Source organism: Polyergus mexicanus, unplaced genomic scaffold (genome assembly GCF_030449975.1).
Source record: "Polyergus mexicanus isolate NDT 795.1 unplaced genomic scaffold, iyPolMexi1.0 SCAF_1, whole genome shotgun sequence".
NCBI classification, from domain to species: domain Eukaryota; kingdom Metazoa; phylum Arthropoda; class Insecta; order Hymenoptera; family Formicidae; genus Polyergus; species Polyergus mexicanus.
The window spans coordinates 4,860,985-4,883,405 of NW_027223321.1; the positions used below are offsets into that span (position 1 = coordinate 4,860,985).

Below are 22,421 nucleotides of genomic sequence, written 5' to 3' on the forward strand. Positions count from 1 at the left end.
GCCGTGAACTACTAGTTTCGTTTCCTACATATTTCGCTAGTGAAATAAAACTGATAACGGCTGCGATCGGGAAGATGCTAGAAATGCTTCGAAGTGTTTGATTGACCAATCAGGACAAAAAGAGTAAAGATTTCTTTATTCTGATTGGTTGATGCAATGCTTCGAAGCATCTCTAGCATCTTCTCGACCGCAGCCAACATCCCTATTTACATGCGTTGATTTCCATAGACATGGAATATATAGAATAGATAGACTTCATGTATAATCATGCATAGCAGCCTTTAGTTTGCATTAATTCGGCGTAGTGCGGATGAGTGAACTGGTTATTAATTTTTGATTCTAACTGTGCAATTATAACCTACTCGTGTTTTTATGTTATTTCGTGCAATTTCGCGAGTTCGAAGCAAAATGGATTCTCAGACAAATAAAGAAATAACATGGTCCTTGCTGGAACTTACCGGACTCTTGGAAGAAGAAGATGCTCACGTGCACTTCGAGAGAACCACCAAGCATCTCGCGTTACATCCGTACCATTTAATTAACATTCAGCGGAGTCTGAATCAAATATTAAAATCATCATTGAACAACTACGACAAAGAGTATGTAATATTACACATACATTCATATTTTACATATATTTTATGTATTTTATAAAAGAAAACAGTATATTATTCATATCTTTCATATTTGAAGTGCTTTTTGTCATTCATTCATAAAATCAAATCCAGATTTAATGTTTAAAAAAGTGAAAAATAGAAAATTCGAGACTCTATTATTAATATGATTATTCTTGTTGCTACTTTGTTATTATTATATCATTAATTCATTCCTTGTATGTTTCACAAATAATTGCATACTTAGTTCTATTGTAAAATTATGAACATAAAATTTTCTCTTTTTAAAAATATATATTAAAACAAATATTGTAAAATTTACAATAAAATTTAATTAAACAATTCTGTATTTTTTTTAGATTGGATGGATTTATGCTCGCTTTTAAAAATCCGAAATTACTTAGTAATTTTGGGGAGCTACTCTATGACTCTCCCTTTATTCATGTTGATATAGAAGCAGATTTTTATTTGTTTCGTCCAATGGTTGGATCTTTTCTAAAAGGTAAATTATACTTTTATATACTTACAAATTAATTATAAAAAGATCTAAAATTATTTTTGATCTATAGGTATAGTGAACAAGAAAGGTTTAGATCATATTGTAGTCCTAGTGCATAAAATATATACTATATCTATTCCAAAACCGGATAGTATGGAGGAATGGTTAGGAGATTCGGTGGAGATTGGTCAAGAAATAAGATGCTGCATAAATCAAGTAGACAACAAGAGTAAGCCTCCTTTTATCTGTGCCACTTTAAATTCTGATTATTTGCAAGGCTGCAGATTATCAGAGAGCATAAATGTCTATAATATGGAAAATGTTATTGAAAACGACAACTTAGATAGTACTATTAAGCTTGAGAAGACAAACAGTGAAATATCAGAAGATGATAATATTTCTGCTAAAGAGAAGAAATGTGGAAAGAAACATAAAAAGTCTTGTGAGATTAATACTTTTAAAAATACTAAATATGAAGATAATAATACGGATAGTACCACTGAAAGACATGATATGAATAGCACTGACTCAATCAATGAAGATGATACAGTTTCTAATAAAGAGAAGAAGAAACATCGAAAGAAACATAAAAGGTTCAATGAAATTGCTTCAGAATCTTGTTTTAAAGATCAGACTAAAACCGAATCAAGCAACAATACAGGAAACGATATTTACAGGTATATCAAATGTGAAATTAATGATGATACAGACAGTATTATTGGAAGTCAAAATCTGAATAATACTATCAAAATTGATACTTCAACCAATCAAATATTAAAAAGCGATACTATTTCTGAAAAAGAGAAAAGAAAATATCGAAGAAAACATAAGAAATCTAGTGAAAGTGATCTAGAATCTACTTCTGAGGATAAAAATAAATCTAAATTGAATAACAATACAGAAAGTGATATTTATATAAATATTAAATGTGAAAATAATATCCATAATAGTGTTATTGAAAGCCACAATCTAGATAGTAGCATTATTAAGATTGACAGTTCGATGAATGGAATATTGAAAGATGATGCTTTCTCTGATAAAGAAAAACAGAAATTTCGAAAAAAACATAAAAAATATCATGAGATTGATCCAGAATCTATCTCTGAGAATAAGAATGAAACTAAATTGAACAATAATGCAGATAGCAATATTCACAAAAATATTAAATGTGAAGATAACATTCATAATAGTACCATTGAAAGCCATAATCTGGATAATAACACTATTAAGATCACCAGTTTAATGAATGGAATATTAGAAGATGATACTTTTTCTGATAAAGAAAAACAGAAATTTCGAAAAAAACATAAGAAATATCATGAGATTGATCCAGAATCTATCTCTGAGGATAAGAATGCAACTAAATTGAACAATAATATAGATAGCAATATCCGCAAAAATATTAAATGTGAAGATAATATCCATAATACAAACAGTGCTATTAAAAATTACAATTCGGATAGAGGTATTAAGATTGAAAAATTAATCGATGAAATATCAGAAGATGGTACTTCCAACAGAGAGAGGACTAAACATCGAAAAAAACGCAAAGAATCTCCTGAAATTGATACTGCATCTGATTATTTAGAAAGTTACAAGAAGAAGAAAAAAACATCCATATTTTCGGATTCAGAATCAAAAACTCATATCAAAATAAAAGCTGAGAAATTTGACTCAGATGTAGAATTTAAAATTCCTATTAAAATAAAAGTAGAAAAAGTTTGAGTTAACTATATTCTAACTGATACTAGAAATACCAATACTTGTACGTAGATGCAACCTCTTTGATATAACACATAGAATTGGTTTCGTCTCCGACTATGTTCATACTGCGAATAAAGTAAAAATGTACAGCAATATAATTATTTTTTTAATTAATTTGTATGATAACTTTACATTTTTTGACGGATTAACGATAAGTTTGATGATAAGACGAAATAATTATGTACAAACATGTAATATGAAACATAAAAATATTTTTATTAATAGATACAAATTATTTTAACGTACACAACATAATTGTCATCATGTACCTTGCGAATTGAAGATTTGTTTCATTTAGCTCTGAAACTATGTACTATCATCATTGATTAATCAGAGAATTATGTAATTTTTCAAATGTATATTGTATTACTGTAAATGTATACTGATTACTGTAAATAATCACAAATAATTTTTCTATTTTTGTGCTATACATAAGAAAGATATTAGACATGTATATCTGCAGTGTATTCTTAAATAGTTTAAGCTTTTTTTTATACAAGAGAAAAACTTTCGCAATTTTTCGGATTAGTCCAAGAGAGAGAAAGAATTCATGCACCAAATTTATTCATACCGAATAATTAATGTATGAAAATGTAAATATTTATCTCTTTTTTAATGTTGGACAATAAATTACAGCAGAATGTTATATTATGTACATTAGAATTCTTATATTAACACACACATTTGCATTTCTTATAAACATATTATTATAATATATTTTTTGATTCGATAATCGTACGTCCTGGCAAAATAATATATAATTGTGGCGTTAGATGTATACTTTGTTCCTCAGGAGATTAATGTTATAAATTAAACTTTACGACATTATTGCGTTTCTAGCTCGATAATCCGGAAAGCGGTTTGCATAACGAAAAAAAGAAATCTCTTATCCTATATGTCCACTGAGTTTAAAAGTTTTATTTTCGGGATTGTTTGTACTTCATCCTTTCGTACTTCATTGATAGCCAACAATATTCGAGAGAAAACCATTATATATGTATAGTTTAAAAAAAACCACAAATTTTAAGAAGCTAATCAATTGTTGTTCTTATCTTTTTTTTTCAGTAACAAAACAATGGAAAAATATGAAACTTAACTACTATCTATTTAACGGTGATCTTTGTTCAGTTCACACATCGATATTTTCGGCATCATTCAAAATAGCATAGTACAAAACGAAGAATGTCGAAAATAACAAGCGGTTGCTTGCGCGATGAGCGTTGCTTATTTTCCTACGTTATAAAAAAAATATCTTTTATAATTTTCCAATCTATTATTTGCACATATAAATGCATGTATTAAAGTATAAATATTCATATTTATTTTTTATTTTTACAACGCATTAATTAAACACGAGCAACCGCGACGCGCGCACATATCTCGGCAAATCTCTTATTCACTGGTAGTTGACATTTTTTCGGAATTCTTAGGAAGAATTGCTTTGAAAATTGCGCGCAGACGTTTCATTCGGTTAGATAAAAGCCTCTTCAGAACAGAGAGATATTCTTCGAACAGATATATATATATTCTTACAATTTAATTAGGTACACTGAAACGTTATATCACACGCGTACATATACACGTGCCTACGTATTTATACGTATAACGTCAATTAGTCACTAAAACGTAATTACTATTCACACGATATTGTCCATTATCACTACTATATACTTTTTAATATGGGGTTTCGTCTCAGCATTCGCCTGTTTCTCATTGCTGACTACTACGAATTACCTCGTCGTACGAACACCCCTTTTTCAAAAAGATTGACGACGAGAGATAGCTATATACATAGTTGTATGAATTCACGATCATTTTTTTCTCCGTTGAAAGAATGTCGTTAATTGAGTCGATCGCGATAATTCCATTTAGAAACTATACAGTTTGCTTAATTTAACACAGTTCTTATTACTTACAAGCACCATTTTTCAGCACCAAGTCTTCGATCAAGATGTGTCTCGTTATCCACATTCTAAAATGCGTATGGCAAACACTATGGCAACGGCCAGGGTAATCCGGAAAAGTCCACAGGACCACCTAGGCCGGCGTCCGCCTCCAGCAGACTCATAATGACGGCCATTGCTGCCTCGTCGTTGCCGTCAGACGGAATCGGATTTGGCGATTCATTAATCGTGGTGCCTCCAATCATATCTATCATGTCCTCGTCTGGTGACGCTCCTGAAAGAAAGTGGATGTTACGTTGTGCGTGATATTACTAATATACACGGTTGTTCTGTGTAACAACAGAATTGGCGCTACATTGCCGTGTGGTAAGCAAAACAGCTAAAAACGCACGCGCGTTTCTCTTTTCTATATGTATATATATAGATACATAGTCGCAAACTTCGCTCTCTCTCTCTCTCTCTCTCTCTCTCTCTCTCTCTCTCTACAATCTCTTCTCTTCTCTGAGTAATTTTGGCAATCGCACTACACACCAAGAATCGACTCCTTAGAGACAGTAATAGCTATGACCTTGGTCATTCGCGATGCTGTTGAGCTGCACGTTGTTCGCTACGTGGTTGAACGTTGATGTGGGATTGCTGCTACAATTGTCGTTGGCAATGCTGCTTGACTGGGACACGTCGAGAGGGTTCTCCGGCGACGTCGTCGTCGTGATTTGCGACTTTAATCAAAAGTAAATAATAAAAAACTTGAATCGAGACCGATGGCCTAAAACATATTTACCTCTGTGTTTAATAAAGCGGGCTCTGTCGCAGCTGGACCAGGACTACTACCCGAGGAAGAATCTTCCCCACGTCTTTGTAGGTCCAGTACCTCTTCCGCTATCTGTCGACCGATCTTACTTACCTCCACGTGGCTCGAGATCAGTCTCTCTAATCCACCATTACCTGCACAAGTTAAAAAGCGATCTCACACTGAAAAAAAGAATTGTTAACTTGACTAAATCCGTTCAACGAATTACCATTTTTTTAATTGAAATATTTATATAACATTTAAATCAAATATACGTCATGTTAGATTTAATATATCGTATTTGATTTAAATATATAAATATTTTGATAAAAAAAATGGTAATTAGTTGAACGGATTTAGTCAAGTTAACAATTTTTTTTTCAGTGCAGTTACTTCGGCAATATACTTACGATTTTGCGAAAGCATATACTTTTAAAACACACTTACTCTGCGTGAAATAATGGTAGTTGTCCTGCATACTCGAATCCTCGGATCCATTATTTCCACTCGGACGCGCATCGCAACTGAAAAAAGTAATAGACAGCTCTTTATCGTCGGGCGAGATGTGCGAGAGATGATATAATCGTTACTCACAAGATAGCAGAATTCTTGGCGATTAGATACTCGATATCTTTGGTCCATGGATTTCTGAAGGATTTCCACTCAGATTGCAGTCTGACAAAATTCGCATCCTTACTTCTGAACCTGTAGAACTGCAAGAAAAATAGCACAAAAGTTTTGTCACGGAGTGTGAGATATCTACATAAAAATGTATAATTCTCGACTAAATCGCGGAAACGCGAATATTTAATGACGGATATAATTATAATTTTAATACGGTCGTATATCATTGCAAAAAAGCGATTGTAAATGATTGATATTAATTACCTGTGTGGTAACGCGCTCAGAAGTCTGCAACGCAGCTTTGTGAGATTCTGCTAGATGAGGAATATCATCGTGGTGATAGTATTCGTACATGCTAGTGCCCAGCAATTCCTGAGGTAGAAAGCCCAATACTGGAGTAGCTCTAAACGACCGAGAAAGTTTTTTTTTTTTTCATATCGATATATGTACACGAAACGTACGATAACACCTCGGAGATTGTCCAAGATAGTAGCCTTTAAACAATTTATTTAAAGAATATACCTTTGGTCCACGAACAGAAATTTTCCATCCATCGCGTGTCGTGAGACGAACTGTATGGGTCTTAAATGAGGTTTTCTCGATGGCAATGCAGCCGTCGATATCGCCATTTGGACCCGACCGACCGCGACCAGGCAGGACAAATTGCAAACTTCACCGTCGACCTCGCCTTCCTGCTCCTCGAGACCGATCTTCGCGGGTGCCCAAGATTTTAAATAACCCGTGCATTGAATCACGCAGTACTTTCGATCTGAAATATATATTTATGCCGATTGAGAAATTTACAAATGATATATATCTCCACTATATTATATAATTAATTAGAAACACATAAATATATTATTATTTTATATACATATTTTATTTCACTATATCTTTCATATATATTTATATATAAAAGATGAAATTGCAGCAGTACTCTCGCGAGAGACTTTATGATTGCCGACGAGCTATTTGTGATGAGAATATATCGACGACCCTTTCACCGATGACTATGATACTGTACGGTCTCCACTTTTCACCTTTGACGAGCCACATCGAGCAAGCATCGTTCATACCATATCTCCGATTGTGCGTGCGAGTTTCAGTGTCCGAAAGACCCTTTTACATCTCCGTTTCAAACCCTCTGAATCGTCGCGCACATATTTTTCCGCACTGCAAGATATCTCGTTTTTCGAGAAAGAAAATTGAACGTCTATGGTAGAAGGACACGGGCATGAATTCTTTCTTTCTTTCTTCTAAAAAGCTATTGTGTCATTTTACAAGAGCACATAATGATGAAACAGTCATATTGTGCTTCAATTGCAATTATCTGTATAAAATATAATGCGATGAAAATCAGATTTTTAATTTTGCTTTCTTCCCTGGATTTTGTGTGCAAACTCAATTACAAAGGATTATGAGAATTCAACAATTAATCGTACTCACCTACGTTTTGCTGCTTCTTCCGCCTATGACAGCCAGTGGTATTATCGACTTCCTCTTTCACTTGCATCTCGCCGCAACGGACCCCGTCGACTTTACGCTTCATCCGACAGAAGAAGGATCTTCGCGCGCCAGGACAGAGTCGCGATACGCCCTGGGGCACATCGGTTTTCACCGGTAACATTGCTGAAACAATCGGGATGACAGAACAACAGTCCGTCCATCGATCGTTTACTTTTACTTATCGTCGTTTCTCGTGCAAATGTCTTTCCTTCACTTTTATCATATCTCTCTTTATTGCAAATCTTTAATTACAAGGCTTTCGTGTTGTAATTATTAGCTTTAAATACTCGGAGGAAAATTCTCATCACATATGCAGATCGCGATGTAATGTCCGAGGAATCCTGACATTAGACCCGTTCGGCAAATCTTCGTCTCCTTTGGCCTCGTTTGAACTCGTAGAACTTTCGCAATGCTCTTATCTGATAGGCACGCTAATTCAAAGATATTTATCGACAGGACTTATACGCGAGCAAATGCTGCCGAGCGACTGACATTTAGCAGGTGAAGGTGGATGCGCGCGCGTGAAAATAATAATTTGCGCTCGGAATGATTGACGCGCCAAGCGTGAGGCAACGTCTCGAAAGAGATGCTATAATTGATGGTTTAGAGGCGAAAAGTTTCCGCAACTGGAGAAGTTATCGTTCGCGCGCAGCTAGTTGATCAACCGTATCGAGATTCGGAGAGAGTTGCGGCAGCAACTTATGGTCACAGTAGTTACTTACTCTTCGCATCGATTAATCGCTCCCTCGGACTGAGATCGGAGGACGAGAGCTGCTCCTTTACCTTCGCGACATCCTTCGGATGTAGAATATCGAACCAGCTTTGACCCAACAAATCACTCTGCAATGACGTAAATATTTTTCTTATGCACACAGTTTTGTGAAAATTTCCAAGAATTAACATAATATAATCGGATCGAGAGATCATACAACCCAACTACAATATTATGTTAATTATGTTAATTTTTAAAGAAAGAGTTCATCTTTAATAAATTAATAGTCTGAACATTTATTTAATTTACATATGTATATAGCAATTTAAATAACTTTATCCTCGATTATCCAGAATTTAATTAATACACGGCAGACATTTAAAAGCGCAAAAATGACGAGTGGTTGATAAAATGGCGAATTAAAATGTTGTGACATGATAATAGCAATTGCTGTCAGTCAATCCGGCAGTAAATACACGTTTCATATACAACATTTACTTAATTAAATTAATTACAGTCAATGGAATTCCAATGAAATTACGTAATTTTATTCCAACATTTATTCTAATTGTTTACTTAGGATTAAATTTTATTAAAATTGGAAAGATATTATAATTTATAGAAATATTTATATATATATAAATGTAATTTATAGTAATATATAATTTTTCATGTAGAAACTTTTGAGAACCGGAGATTCGTATGCGCGCATACAAATAAACTCGTTTTATATACGTAACTCGATATTTTACGTACGCTATATTAGAATCGCGGTTCGAAGAATAAAGAGAATTTAAGAGTTAAATACAGTGGTAAACTCCCTTACCTGAGAATAATTGAGAGTCTGCGAAACGGATTCGGAAACGTAGAGGATTCTTCCACGATCGCAGCCCACTACAAAGACAAAACCCTCCGCGGCCTGAAATGAAATAAGTTGCTTTCCGTTTTGCTGTTGAGATTAAATTCTTTGTAATTAAAGGGCTCTTATATATTTTTCTGTGCCTTGAATTTATTATTTCTAAAAATTACAGATTATATACGAGCTCTTATCACGAACTTTTCGCGAATTTATAACGCATAAGTTCCATTTTTGAAGATATATTGTAGATTCAAGATGGCTCTCGTTCATTAATAGACAAATGCAATGTTAATAAAAGAGCGGTTAATGCATTTCGCATTAGAAATTGAAGAATAAATAATGCGACTAATTTTTGCAGAGCATATAATAGTATTTTAGTAATTTAATAGTACTTTTTCGCATTGACCTTTTTGAAACAAATAAATATATCGCCTGACATTTCGCGTCCTGGGTACTCGCGATTCCACGGGTGCAACATAATCGCCTCGATGCTGTATCGTTTATCATTGCACTAGCTAGACCCTTAATAGCGTTCGTATTGCGTAATCGCGCACGATGTTTTCGATATATCTCGTCGATCGTATATAACATTCATTAATGCCAATGAAACAGCTTGAAGAGCCACGTTCGCGTTCTGTTGCGACGTAAATACGCTCGAATTTCATGCTCGCTTCTTTTTACAGTTTCTTCATTCGCACACCTACGCATTTCTCTTTGTTTCATAAGATTCCACCAGATAACTTCATCAGAAATCCCGATCCGTATAGTCTTCGCGAAGATATTGATATTGATATTGATTAAGCCCCGATTATGTTTAATCATTAAATTGCGAATGACTTGACGTAATTTATTTCCAACCTAAGCCGGATCTCGACAGTAATAAACGTATCGATTCACAATAGAGGGATTTATGCCGCAGTTATGCGCGTTTAAAGCACCATGCCGATCTAACTTGGTATGTCGGGCGTGGTCATTCTCATTTCTCTCGGATATTTTCCTACGGCGAACGAGCGAGAAAAATTTCGATAAAAGATAAACGTGTGCACGCGTACATGCATGACAATGAGAAACGTTCCGAGAGCGCGAACTCTATATATGCTGAATCTGGGGTAAGTAAAAGTCATTTCTCGGTCGTCGTAATATTTTTTTCGTGCCGCGCGATCTTCCAAGGGAAAGAGAGAGAGAGAGAGAAATTAATATTGTCGTAAATTTATAAGGAGACAATTATGATTATCCGTAGACGTAACAAAATGTTTGTTTTACATCGTTTCCTATAATGACACGTCATTTTTTTTACGTCTACAAAATCGAAATCTGACCTTGTTGAAGCTATAGTGATATCCGACGAATCTTAATTTCCAGGGGAAGGATTTCTCTATTATTATACATATTTTTCTCTCCAAATGACTTCTTAAATTCGCAAAGAAATACTCGAATGAATAAGAAACTGGCGAAACTCTAACAATAAGATTAATTCAATACATTTACTATCGCTTAAAAAATCCAAAAAAGGCGTACAGCTTCGTTTGCAATTTTTCTACTTGTTGACACACGAGTCCTTTGCGTTCTCTTTCATACTAATTGGTTCGGAATTAAAGGCGTAGGTGATTTGAGAGTGCCTCGGAGATACTAAAGTACTATTATCGCGATCCTATAAATCCACATGCTTCGAGCCTTTCCTTTTGCCGGCACGAGACCAAATTCAATAAAAATCTGTAGCACGCGGGAGAAAGGGAATTATCCGCCGCTGGTTTTATCTCCATTCGATCTCGTGCAAAAGGATTACAAAAGATACCAACTCTCTTATGAACCGCGCGAAAATGCACGTCATATGTAAATTTCACGTTAATGATACTAGGAACTAGTGCGTTGAATTATACCGATACGATCGTTTAACTTGCTTAATTATCGCGTATATAACCGTCGAATAATTTAGAAACATCGCTTTTAAAATTAAGAAAAAAATTAAATGAAAGATAATGCGACGAAACAAGCGTACATATTTCATTGATTTACCATGGAGCGTTTATAAAGAAAAACATATATACGAAATTTTAAATTTCACGCTTGCAATTGTCGAAGATAGAATTATAAAAAAATTGAATTATTTTTTAGTTTCTCAAAGTTGTTGGATAATAGAAGGAGACCATTACATCTATATTTAATACTTCCTCGTTCAATTATGTTTTTATTGATAATGGTAAAAATTAAATTTACAACACCGTTTTTATGTAAATAAATATTAAATACTGAACTCACTTGAAGTATGAGCGTCTTGAGTTCCTGATCGCTGAGAAACGCAGGTTTATAGTGACCCTCTGTGTATGAAGTAACCGCACCGAGGATGGTTTTGAGATGCTGTACCGCCATTCGCAGCACGGTCAACTTGTCCAGCTTTCGAGACATAGCGTGACACATTGGCACCATCGCCGAGAGCTCGGTGATATACGTGTTCATCTTGTCTCTCCTGCGTTTTTCAATTTCACTGTGGTTCTGCCTGAAGACATAGATCCAGCTTTAATTCTGTATTTTGATAGAGATGAAGATTGGAAAATGAAATTTATTATTTATATCTTTGTCTCAAGCTCTTAAAATAAAATAAAATAATAAAAAAAAAGTGTATAATGTATAATGTATAATGAAACATGTATAAGGCTTTAAAATAAAAATTAATATAGATTTCTTTTTATTGGGACTTATCGTTAGTGTGATAAAATTACAGAATTTATAGTAGAAATCCGTAGCTAGGAATTATATAATTGATATATTATTAGTCTACTTTGCGTATCTATTGCTATTTATAAGTTTATTAATAGAAAAACTGGAATTTTACGAACAGAGTTTAATACAATTCATCGCTTAGTCATCGTCGATATAGTAATATAACAACTTTCATAGTTGCATAAAACAGGCTCGTGTAAGAAATTTTATGTGTATATGTCCATTAAAAAGTAAAATATAAATATAAATTAATATAAGTTATACAACATATATGTGAGTTCGATAATATTTTTTAATATTCTTTTTAAGAAGGGTCACGAATGATTCTAATATTTCATCTAGGCCGCCGTTATTCTCTCTCATATTTCAACCTTTTCATTTCTCACGTAAGTTCCTGGAATTAAATGTATGTACACGTACACCGTTCGTTACGTTAATCGCGCGGAATCCTATTGCCATCGTCGTTCCATGCAAACAAAAAACGGAAACAAAATCGGAATCGTGCCGAGCTACCGAACGACGGTATAATAACGTATCTCGTCGACTTGAGCAAATTTTCTGCTTCTCCCAGATCCACGTGAATCTGGGATCCACACGCCTTTTAACTCCAAAGTTATGTCGACTTGCTCGTAAACAGGTCAACGGACAGATTCGAGCAATCGTGTGGATAACAATGATGATCGGCAACAACGATTCAACCGGTAAAATAAGGTCCTTTTTAGAGCGCGCTTTGTAAATTTGTCTCCAAAGAATTCGCATTCATAGTACACGCAAGGATAAATTGCACAGCGGAAATTGTTGCGGCGGCGAAAACTGGTTTCGCTCAACTATGTCCGACTTTCTGTCATATCGTAATTATATCCTGATTATGCGATCATATCGTAATACATATCGTAATATCCGTTATATTTTTACATTCAGCTTTAATGAGTCTATAGAACGTACGATACGTTATGTCTTGGTTACCGATCCTTTGCCGAATGTATATAAGATGAAAAAGAAAGAGAAAGAAATTTCTTTTATATAATATTGTAATATATTATATGTGTGTATATATATATATATATATAAACCGTGTAAAGAAATATATCTAAAAATCATCCGATAAAATGTCCAAAGAATTAAGACATCTTTTAGATATTTTTTACGAGAGATCTTTTAAATTTTTTTTTTCAAATGTTTATATAATGTCTCCAGATAAATTCGCTTTAGTTCCTAACAGATTCCTTCGACTGTTAATACGCAATAAACGAGCACATTGTGTTAAAGCGCAAACAAACTGTTGGAACACTTCAGAATCGAATGACCGCTCGAAGCGACAGCATTTCGCATACAACATGGCATATAATACAGTGGATTAATGACGTCACTGATGAAGCCAAAGTAAAGAATCAAGGTAGGTCAAGGTGGTACTCACCTTGACAATATCTGACATAATACTACGTAATCGCGCTGACTGACGTTGCATTTGAAAGCAATCGATTGAGTCGATTGAATCACGAAACGCGTGCCGCTCAGAAATTCCGATCGTTAAATATTATTATATTTTTCTCTTTCGGCACCACTTACTTTTTACTATCGTCATTTGTGCGAACAGATTTGGCGTCGTCTCCCAGATCGTCCAGGAGATCGCTTCCAGCGCTGAAACAAATATAGATAATGCTTCGTCGAGACAATTATCGCAAGAAAATTAAAAAACCGATATAACGTAATAAGTTATTTGAGTTAATAAACATTAGATATGATACGCTGATCATTCTATAACTTTGTTCTCTTCGGCGAGATATAAGTCCATCAATTTACACACGCGGAATAATCTAAATACGTAATTGGTGAAGTCCCACCGGAACGATCAAAATTCGGTCGAAACACATCACAGAGAAATAATTTCTTTGATAATTTATACAATCTTCGCGGAGGGTGTTACCCCTTTGACGGGAAATTTCGCGAAGTTTCGCTCGTGTAGAGCTTCTCTCTCTCCCTTCTTTTGTATCTCGAAGCTCGAAAAGTCGTACGTGGGTTTCTCGTTTCTCGCGAGACGAAACATTCGTCTTCAATTTCCTCGTCGACAAAAGATTCGCCTCGGAAATGAGACGCGCGTAGATATTTACAAGAATAAAAAAGGCATATGCATTTGCATCTCAATCTCGTTTAGTGTCATGAACGATCATTTTCGGATCGAGTACGTATATCTTTCTAATGTTTACAAGTTTATAAATTTTATTATTGCAAAAAATATCAACATCATAAATTATGTACTTTATCTCCGGATTGATTGCAGCTTGGGGGAAGGGAATGGCAAAAAATTCAATAAGATATAAACATATTGCGCGGATGATGCAAGACGGGATGCACAAGAAGATATCGCTCGATGATAATCGCACTCAATGTCAAATCGAGTTAAGAATTTTCAACGCTATTCGATGCTATTTGTGATGAATATACGTAACCCGCACGCTATCCCGAACAAGGTAATGGATGTAATTGCCGTAGGCAATTTCGACCAGCCGGGATCTCGGGAGAGAGAGAGAAGGCAAATCTTCCGTCCTATCAACGATTAAGTTAACCCTTTGACTGCGTACGCGATACCTTGATTGACTAATTACTCGAAGCTATCGGGTATTTTGCGCGAAACATTTCGAAACATCGCTATCGATGGGTATCGAGAGAGATGGAATGCGGGAAGAGGAGAAAAGAGAGGAGGAGTGAGAGGGAGAGGGTAGTTGCTAGTTGTGTTGTTTGCTGTGCGAGATTTCAGACTTGGCTTGGAGACATTTGGTGGGCTTCGTTTTGCGAGCCACGCACGCCATGCTAATGTGTAATATTCCGATATGACTTTCACCTACGTGCTCTACACGGAGCAAACCGTTGACTTTACGTGCCGAGAAATTGCCGCGATTGTTACCATCGATACCGAATTCTTAGACATAGGCATTTGCCTTCCTCCATGGACAAAGAAACGTTATTCCATGTGGTGCGAAATTTCGCGTTAAGATCCTCATTTCTAGCACTCTAGCTATTTTTTATTTAAAAATATACAACGATAAAATAAGTGAAAAAGATCACAATGGATTGCATTTAACTTTTTTATCTAACAAATTTAATAAATAAACTGATGAGATCTTTAGATATTACATTAAAACCGAATAAGCAGCTTACGTTTTACGTTATAAAAAAAAAAAAATAAAAAATAAAAAAAACTTAAATTCAAAATAGTTTAAATTTATTAATAATGATGTAACGTATTGTCGATAGTAACGATAGTTCAACGATCCGCCCAAGTTTAATTAGAACTGCCTGGCTTGATAGAGATCGGTGAAATCAACTGTTAATTCCTTAGAGACAGGAGCTTTCAAGGTTCTTCGACATATATTACGATTAAACTTACTGGCAAGAAAGCTTCCGCTTCCTAGGGATCGGCGCAAACTCGTCCGAGGTATTTGTCGTCGGTTGATGACTAGTCGTGGACGTGCTATGGTGATGCCGATGATGATGATGATGATGATGGTGATGATGCTGGTGATAGTAGTGGCCGGAGGCGGGTGCCTGCTGGTCGGGGACCATCGTCGGGGGTGTCTCCATGTGCCGGGGCGGTTCAGCCCCCGTTGCAACCTGCAGGATGCTGGTAGTGGAGGTGGTAGTGGTAGTTGTAGCGGTGCTCAGACTTCTGGGGGTGGTGGTGATACTGACGCTACTGCCACTGCTGTTGCTGCTGCTGCTGTTGGCGGGGGTTGGAGTCGGGGCGAGACCTTCGCCACCCCCCGCCGAGGCGGTGGTTAGCTCTCCCACCCCGGAACCCGTGTTTATCTCGCCGAAATAAACCGTGGAGCACGAACTTCTGAAAATAAGTTCCATTTGTCGAATAGGTGAAAGAAAAAAAGACGTCATAAACATATATATTTTAAAATGTTCAAGTTGTGTTTGCAAAAAAATATGTAATTATCATAACGAGAGAATTATAATTATAAAACAGGGAGAAACTCCATTCCTTCTCTGCTATATTCTGCGTAGTAAATAGTCATTAAAATTTCTAATCATTATCTCCTGAATAACGAGCAACTCATTCAGTTGTCAGCGAGGTGATCTACAATATATATTTTCAACATAAGGGAACGAGAAAAGTCGCTATCGTGTAGGAGTGCGTAATATTTTATGCACCACAGGTACGCTAATCATATACGAAGCGTGTAATATATAATTGCACTAGTGCCGTGTCCGGGAGTATTGAACTATCGTCATCGATCTACTCTTCTACGAGCGATATTGATCTAATATCCCGATTTATCTTATTCCTTTGATTGCATATAAAACTTTTCGCTGATCGATTAAATCTTGATCCCATTATCACCTTGTCAATCGGGTTCAAATGCACAAGGATATATATGTATGACAAGTTCAATAGATAACTGTATAATTGATCACGTGGTAGCTTGGTACTTTAAACTCGCGGATATAGCTATAAAAAGATTTGAAAAATTCCAAAAATTAATCTTTCAAGAAATCGAAGATTAATTTTTTCTTTTACAAAATAAAAGATCGAAAAAATAAGGATATACCTTGATTCTGGAATGCCAGACATCTCTTGAATTTTAAGTTTCATTCTTTTGATTGTTTTTTTCTCAACTACATACTTTATCATTTTATTAAAATACATATGTTTTTGTTATTTTTATTTCATTCTTAATAATTATTTCGAAAACTATGATAGATTTTGTTTTATGTTTATGTTTTATCAAGGCGATGTTTGCGCATCATTATGGCTTTCTGTGTCTTTTTACAAAAACGGGAGATCAAGGTCTGCCAGCTATCTCATCATCGGCAACAGTTCCGTGTATTATGATGTAATGCAAGCGATTAGCGTAATTCTATTTATTTATAGATATACGGCAGCGACAGCGACGACGTCTTGTCGCATGCGGCGCGAAAAATGAGAGCCTCGCATGCAGGCGATGACGATGATGCCGTATCTGATAGTCAAGAGACTGCGATTCTCTGTATTTAATCCTACTTCCATTCTCTAAAATATTGTATTGTATTTATTGTTAAGCTAACGCCATATCGCAGATGAAATAACTGAATCAAATAGATAACCGTTACTACGCGTTTTATTTATTCAATTACGATGATTCACTAGTCTCGTTTCGTTCTACACGTCTGTGAAAATTTTCCGTCACAAAATAACAATTACGCAAGAACGATGGACAGCCGGGAATATTCAGTAAAGAGCTCTAATAAGATGTCGATGACGATCGTAATAAAATTATACGATTAATCGTTATTATTTTCTGCCCGAATGATTGATTTAATCGGCGAGTTCCGCATTAACTTTTTATAATCTCTTTAATAAGTTTTCACTAAAAGAATGCTTAAGAAAAACTTAAATATATACAATCTAATTACGGTACAATTGTATTAGCTAAAGTTTTTGGATAAATAGTTAGTAGGAACAAGTAGTTACATATATATTATTATTTCCCCTTTGGACCGATAAAATAAATCAGTTTAAAGGTGTCAAGTAAGAGAGCGTGTCCGATCGAACGACCAGCGTAGAAAAAAAATCAATAGCATAAAAATCGCATTAGTCCCGGTAATACGAAACAATGATAAAGACATATTGCACTATGCGGCTCGTATAATATCAGGGGAAAATGCGGAGCCTCATAATATGCGCTCCGTAAATTAATATATTAAAATAATCGTGCGAATTTATAATTTACCCGAGTAAAGGTATCCAGATATTATTCCGATGCCCGAATAACTGGTTTCTATTTACTGATTTCAAGTTTTATTAACTAGGCGAGTATTGACAACACGTGTCATAATTTCAAAGGCGATTTAATACAGCTTGCCAATTATCATCATTATGCGCGCAATAAATATATCGTAATATCGCATAATAATGTTGTAGTATTGTTCCGTTTTTACGATTAAACCCCTCGCATAAGCGATATTTAATCCAACATTGCGATATTTGCAAACAAATAATATTTCGATATATCATATGAATATTCATTAATAACGTAACGAGAGATTCTCTCCTTCCAATATTTTTTTTTACATGAACAAAGGAACACGACAACCAAACTTACTCCTGCACGGATGAGAGATTATAATAATTCCGTGCTTGTTGATCGCCGTTCGATTGCTGTTGTTGCTGATGATAGAGCTGAGAGACGGACGAGACGACTTGCGCGCAGGTATCCTGATGAGGAATGCGCGGCTGTAATTCCTGCAGCAAGACGAACTCCTGCGGTTCCTGGACCGTTGCCGAGTGCAGGAGCTGCGTGTAGCCCTGTGCCATTTCCTGGGCCACCATCTCCTCTCGTCCCGGCCCGGTCGTCGTCCCGGTCCCGCGAAATTGCAAGAGATCGTGCAGCTCCGGCTCTGTCGGCGAATGCTGCTGCTGATGGGGATGCTGCTGAGGGTGCTGATGATAATGATGGATGCGATCGTTCACGCAGGCGCCATCGCCTGCGGCGACTACCGTATTGTCATTCTCGATGACGCCACCGCTGTCCGATAGTAGACCCCCCTCATCTGAAGAACGATAGAGCAGTTTGCTTCTCTGGAGGATCTTCGGGGAAAAGGCACGCGATAGAACGCTCGCGACGTGCGAAAGTTTTTTCTTATCCTCGCGCGACGAAGATTAAACTTCTCATCGGCGTTCAAATTGAAACGAACTACGCGATCGATATGAACCTTCAACGAGATCGCTAACTTGATCGTCATTAAAAAAATTCTACGCGCGATACTTTTCATACGGAATAATCTTGAGTTTCGTAAAATTAGATAACGAATCGACGATTGTCGTTTATGTTAATGGAAGGGAACGGCGCGGAAAATGCGCCGTTTTTCAGATGCGTTATTAAGTCTCTTTATGTGACGCGTAAAGTCGCGATATAATTTGCGTAATGTAAAACACGACGAACTATGTTATTGGCGAGCAATCATCTGGGCGTTAGAAGGCATAATTATCCTCCACTTGATGGAAAACACGAGTCTCTAAATCGGTAGTTCCTTATTTAAACAGTCGCTTTTTCCAACGTGCCGCGAGATTCGATCTTAGCGATCCTTTTGCGAAGATACAAAGAGTTCTCGCCGATTGAAAAATAATTCAGAGATGAAATTCGCATTGTAGTTTCTTTCACATCGTCACGCACAATATAATACAAGTCGATAATAAATTTCATAATTCAATTTTACGAAATCATAAAAGGTAACGTAATCTCGCACATAATAGAGAAGGAGACAAATAAAAATCTGTCTGCGTATATATAATCTCCAACCTTGAATGTCATGCCAATGTCACGATTGCGAATGCAATCGGTTGGACATGTATTGTCAGATCTCGCGCGACTTCGGAATGCGCACGAATCATCGTCAACAGCACGTAGAGTACTAATAATGATGCAACAATCGTATACGCGAGAAAGAGAAAGAAAGAGAAAGGCTCGTACGCTCTCCTAGAATATAGCGGGAAAAAGAATCCGCAAAGGATCCTCGTCCGAGAAGCCAAACGCGCGTAAATCACAACCGAACGAAATGCGAAAGGTTACTGGCCTCCATCGGCATTAATATACTTTCCCGTTCGAAAAATTCCACGTTGACCGGCACTCATCGCGCTCTCGCGTACACACATTGTGCGCATTAACGGGGAAAAGGCTCGCACAAAGGGCGTTGCGCAAGATTGCGGCCCTAGATTGGCAAGAACGGCGGACGACGAAATCGGCAATTAATCAACGATTCGCGCGCGAAATCCATGGCGAATTGTTCACCTTCGGGCGCGCATTAATTGCTACCTATCTTGCGCCGCGGCTCGACTGCCAGGCAATTCCGTACTTTTATGACATTTCGCTTCGCAGCGCAGCTTCGTACACGCGCTATATTAACAAGCGCCGTATGATGACAGCTCTTGCGAGAGAGCGAAGAATGCTTTTCTTCGTCTGAAAGACTTCATCTTTCGAGAGACGAAATTTTTCAGACAAAGATACAAATCCGTGTCAATTCAAAAATCAGTTCCGGGGTTGAAGCCGCGATATAGACGGCAGAAGAAACAGATTTCCTCCTGACGTAATATTTCAGACGCGTCTTCCAAACCACACGGTGTTGTTATATATGAATCCTTTCACATGTAACTTTTAATACCTTCCCTTCTCTAGAAAAATCGATAAAACGACGGTAATAAAATCGTAAAGACCGTGCGAGTATTATATTTTAAATACGACTTGTCGTAAACGGCTTTATTAAATAAAGCCTTAACACATGTATCGCATTCCGTGATTTCTATACTGAGTTAAAAGATACGATTAATACAAGTTTTCCAGGCGCGAAAGATTACGAATATCTTCTAATTAGAATTTTTTTTTCCATTTTACAAAGATATAGGATACACTAGTCTTAAGCCCGTGCTACGCGCGAAAGTACTTTTTTTTTTTTTTTTTTTTGCAAGAGAAGGAAAAATATATTATATACACCCCGCCACCAGATGTGGCGGGGTAATGTGGAACTTTCACCTACTAAAAACCCTCTCTGTACACGACTTCCTCAAGTCAAAATTAACAATCTTATTCCTTTTTACGACATAGCAATCTAAAGACCAATTTAACATTATATAATTCAGTGTATATCAGTCATTCTATGTGTATCGGTCGAAATCACATAGTAACCATCCCCGAAAAATTAGCAAAATTTTTGTATCAATTTCGAGAAAATCCGGAACATAGCATGTGGGTGCATGGGTGGATGGGTGAGGGTGTAAAACTAAAAAAAAAAAAAAATGCACGTCCGAGTGTCAACGACACTCGCGTACGCGTAATTGATAGAATATGATGATAAAGCATTAGGATAAAACTATGATAAAGATCTTTATCGCGCAATGTAAACAATATCTTGCCTTGGCGAGTCTGATGGTGCAAATTTCCGAGAATGCGATCATGAAAATGACTAAGATAATAGCAACAATGATTTTCACTGGGAGCCGCGATCTTTGATAACGCGGTGCTTCATCGTTAGCGAGTCTTTATCAACGTGTTTAGAATCGATGGAATAGTATTATCGGCTGTCATTCGTAAGGAAAATGAATTCATTGTGTCGATTATTGAGGGATGATCGAGAACGGAAGACAAAGTTTCAAAAGATGGACGATATTCTTCTCGCTCCAGATTTTAAAAAATCGAATCGAAAGCTATCATTGTTACAATTTTCGTGATTTAAAAAAAAAAAAAACCTGAGATGGCAAGAATATTCCAGCAATTATTATTAAAATGATGATACATCCATGAAAATTGTATCTGACAGATGACGACGGCATACGACACGTTACTGACACAAGTTTCTCAATTGTAGGAAACCAATCCGATAAGAAAGCACTCTTTATACTTTAACACTTTCTCCGATTCTGCTTAATTGGCGATCGCTATCAAATCCATTTATAAATTATAATTTTTGCAGAAATAATTGATTGAAACATGACGACGATTTAATTTGACAAGTCTATGATAAGTAAAAATATAAATAATTGCCATCAATCATACTATCATCGGTGTTCACTGTGACAGCTGTCGAGAAATATAAACATGCAAAATATATACTAATTAAAGAGATAAATGGATCTTCTTAGCGCTATTAAACGTGTAATTAATAAAAATTGCGCGATGAACATCGAATCAACTTTTTCGATGAATTGCGGAAGATAAATCTCGCGAAATAATCGTCCTGAGATACACGCAGAGACCAAAACAATTTTTTTCAAGTTACTCTTATTGCCTTCGCTATTTCGGCAGAAAGAATCCTCGCGGAAGAAAAATCATGCTCCGCGCATTACGAGCGTTCAACCGGGGAAAGCCTCTTACCAAGAAGCGTATACATCCATGTCGTCGCCGACGACGAGGAGACGGCGGCATCCTCGAGGAGGCCAGGTCTGTCGCCTTCCCTCTTGGCGGGCGATGCCCTCGGAGGATCGGGCCTCCTCGACGACGACGACGACGACGACAACGGGGTCGTGTCGATTCTGAGTCGTATCGCGAATTCCCGATGCCGGCACGTGACGCCGAGCAAATGACAGTTGGTTAATATGCGAAAGGAGAAGACGAAGAATGATACCGGCGCGTCAAAATTTCTTCTCTCGAGAGACTAAACGATTACCGTATCGTATCGGTATCTTGATAGGCGCGATATCGACCGATAAAAACGCTAATCGCGGAGGAAGATCTCTCCTCTCGAACTTCTCGCGCGACGGACAACGCACTCGTCATCAATAGACGCGTCGTCTGTTTGACACTGAGAGCGCGGGTGGATGATGATAACGATGTTGGTGATGGCGGTAGCGGTGGTGGTGGAGATGCCTTCGCCGACGACGGTGATGATGACGACAATAGAGAGGTGCCGGTCTGTCGTCAACAGACTGAGGTACACCGGGGCGCGGATACC

The 22,421-nt window shown here is 36.7% G+C and overlaps 3 protein-coding genes across 5 annotated transcripts; 1 reads left to right on the forward strand and 2 right to left on the reverse strand.

The window, feature by feature from the left end:
- Positions 1–200: 200 nt before the first annotated feature.
- Positions 201–3,523, forward strand: Polr1f (RNA polymerase I subunit F). The gene is made up of 3 exons (XM_070294888.1): positions 201–599; positions 974–1,116; positions 1,184–3,523. Exons 1-3 carry the CDS (start codon positions 373–375, stop codon positions 2,836–2,838), a joined length of 2,025 nt encoding a protein of 674 aa, XP_070150989.1. The 5' UTR covers positions 201–372; the 3' UTR covers positions 2,839–3,523.
- Positions 3,231–5,403, reverse strand: LOC138932761 (basic helix-loop-helix ARNT-like protein 1). Its single transcript, XM_070294899.1, has 2 exons — positions 5,313–5,403; positions 3,231–5,055 (listed from the first exon to the last, which is right to left on the reverse strand). Exons 1-2 carry the CDS (start codon positions 5,356–5,358, stop codon positions 4,871–4,873), a joined length of 231 nt encoding a protein of 76 aa, XP_070151000.1. The 5' UTR covers positions 5,359–5,403; the 3' UTR covers positions 3,231–4,870.
- Positions 5,327–21,875, reverse strand: Cyc (basic helix-loop-helix ARNT-like protein cyc). Of its 3 annotated transcripts, XM_070294861.1 has the most exons (14): positions 21,845–21,875; positions 18,083–18,530; positions 15,382–15,831; positions 13,563–13,634; positions 11,532–11,769; positions 9,240–9,332; positions 8,424–8,541; positions 7,642–7,824; positions 6,718–6,964; positions 6,460–6,598; positions 6,166–6,284; positions 6,019–6,095; positions 5,563–5,726; positions 5,327–5,500 (listed from the first exon to the last, which is right to left on the reverse strand). In XM_070294861.1, the coding sequence occupies exons 1-14, from the start codon at positions 21,858–21,860 to the stop codon at positions 5,327–5,329; spliced, it is 2,538 nt and encodes an 845-aa protein (XP_070150962.1). In that variant the 5' UTR covers positions 21,861–21,875. The 3 variants fall into 3 exon arrangements, with proteins under 3 accessions (XP_070150962.1, XP_070150971.1, XP_070150979.1); XM_070294870.1 differs by lacking the exon at positions 5,327–5,500 and having other exon boundaries at positions 5,664–5,753; XM_070294878.1 differs by lacking the exons at positions 5,327–5,500; positions 5,563–5,726; positions 6,019–6,095 and having other exon boundaries at positions 6,162–6,284.
- Positions 21,876–22,421: the final 546 nt, after the last annotated feature.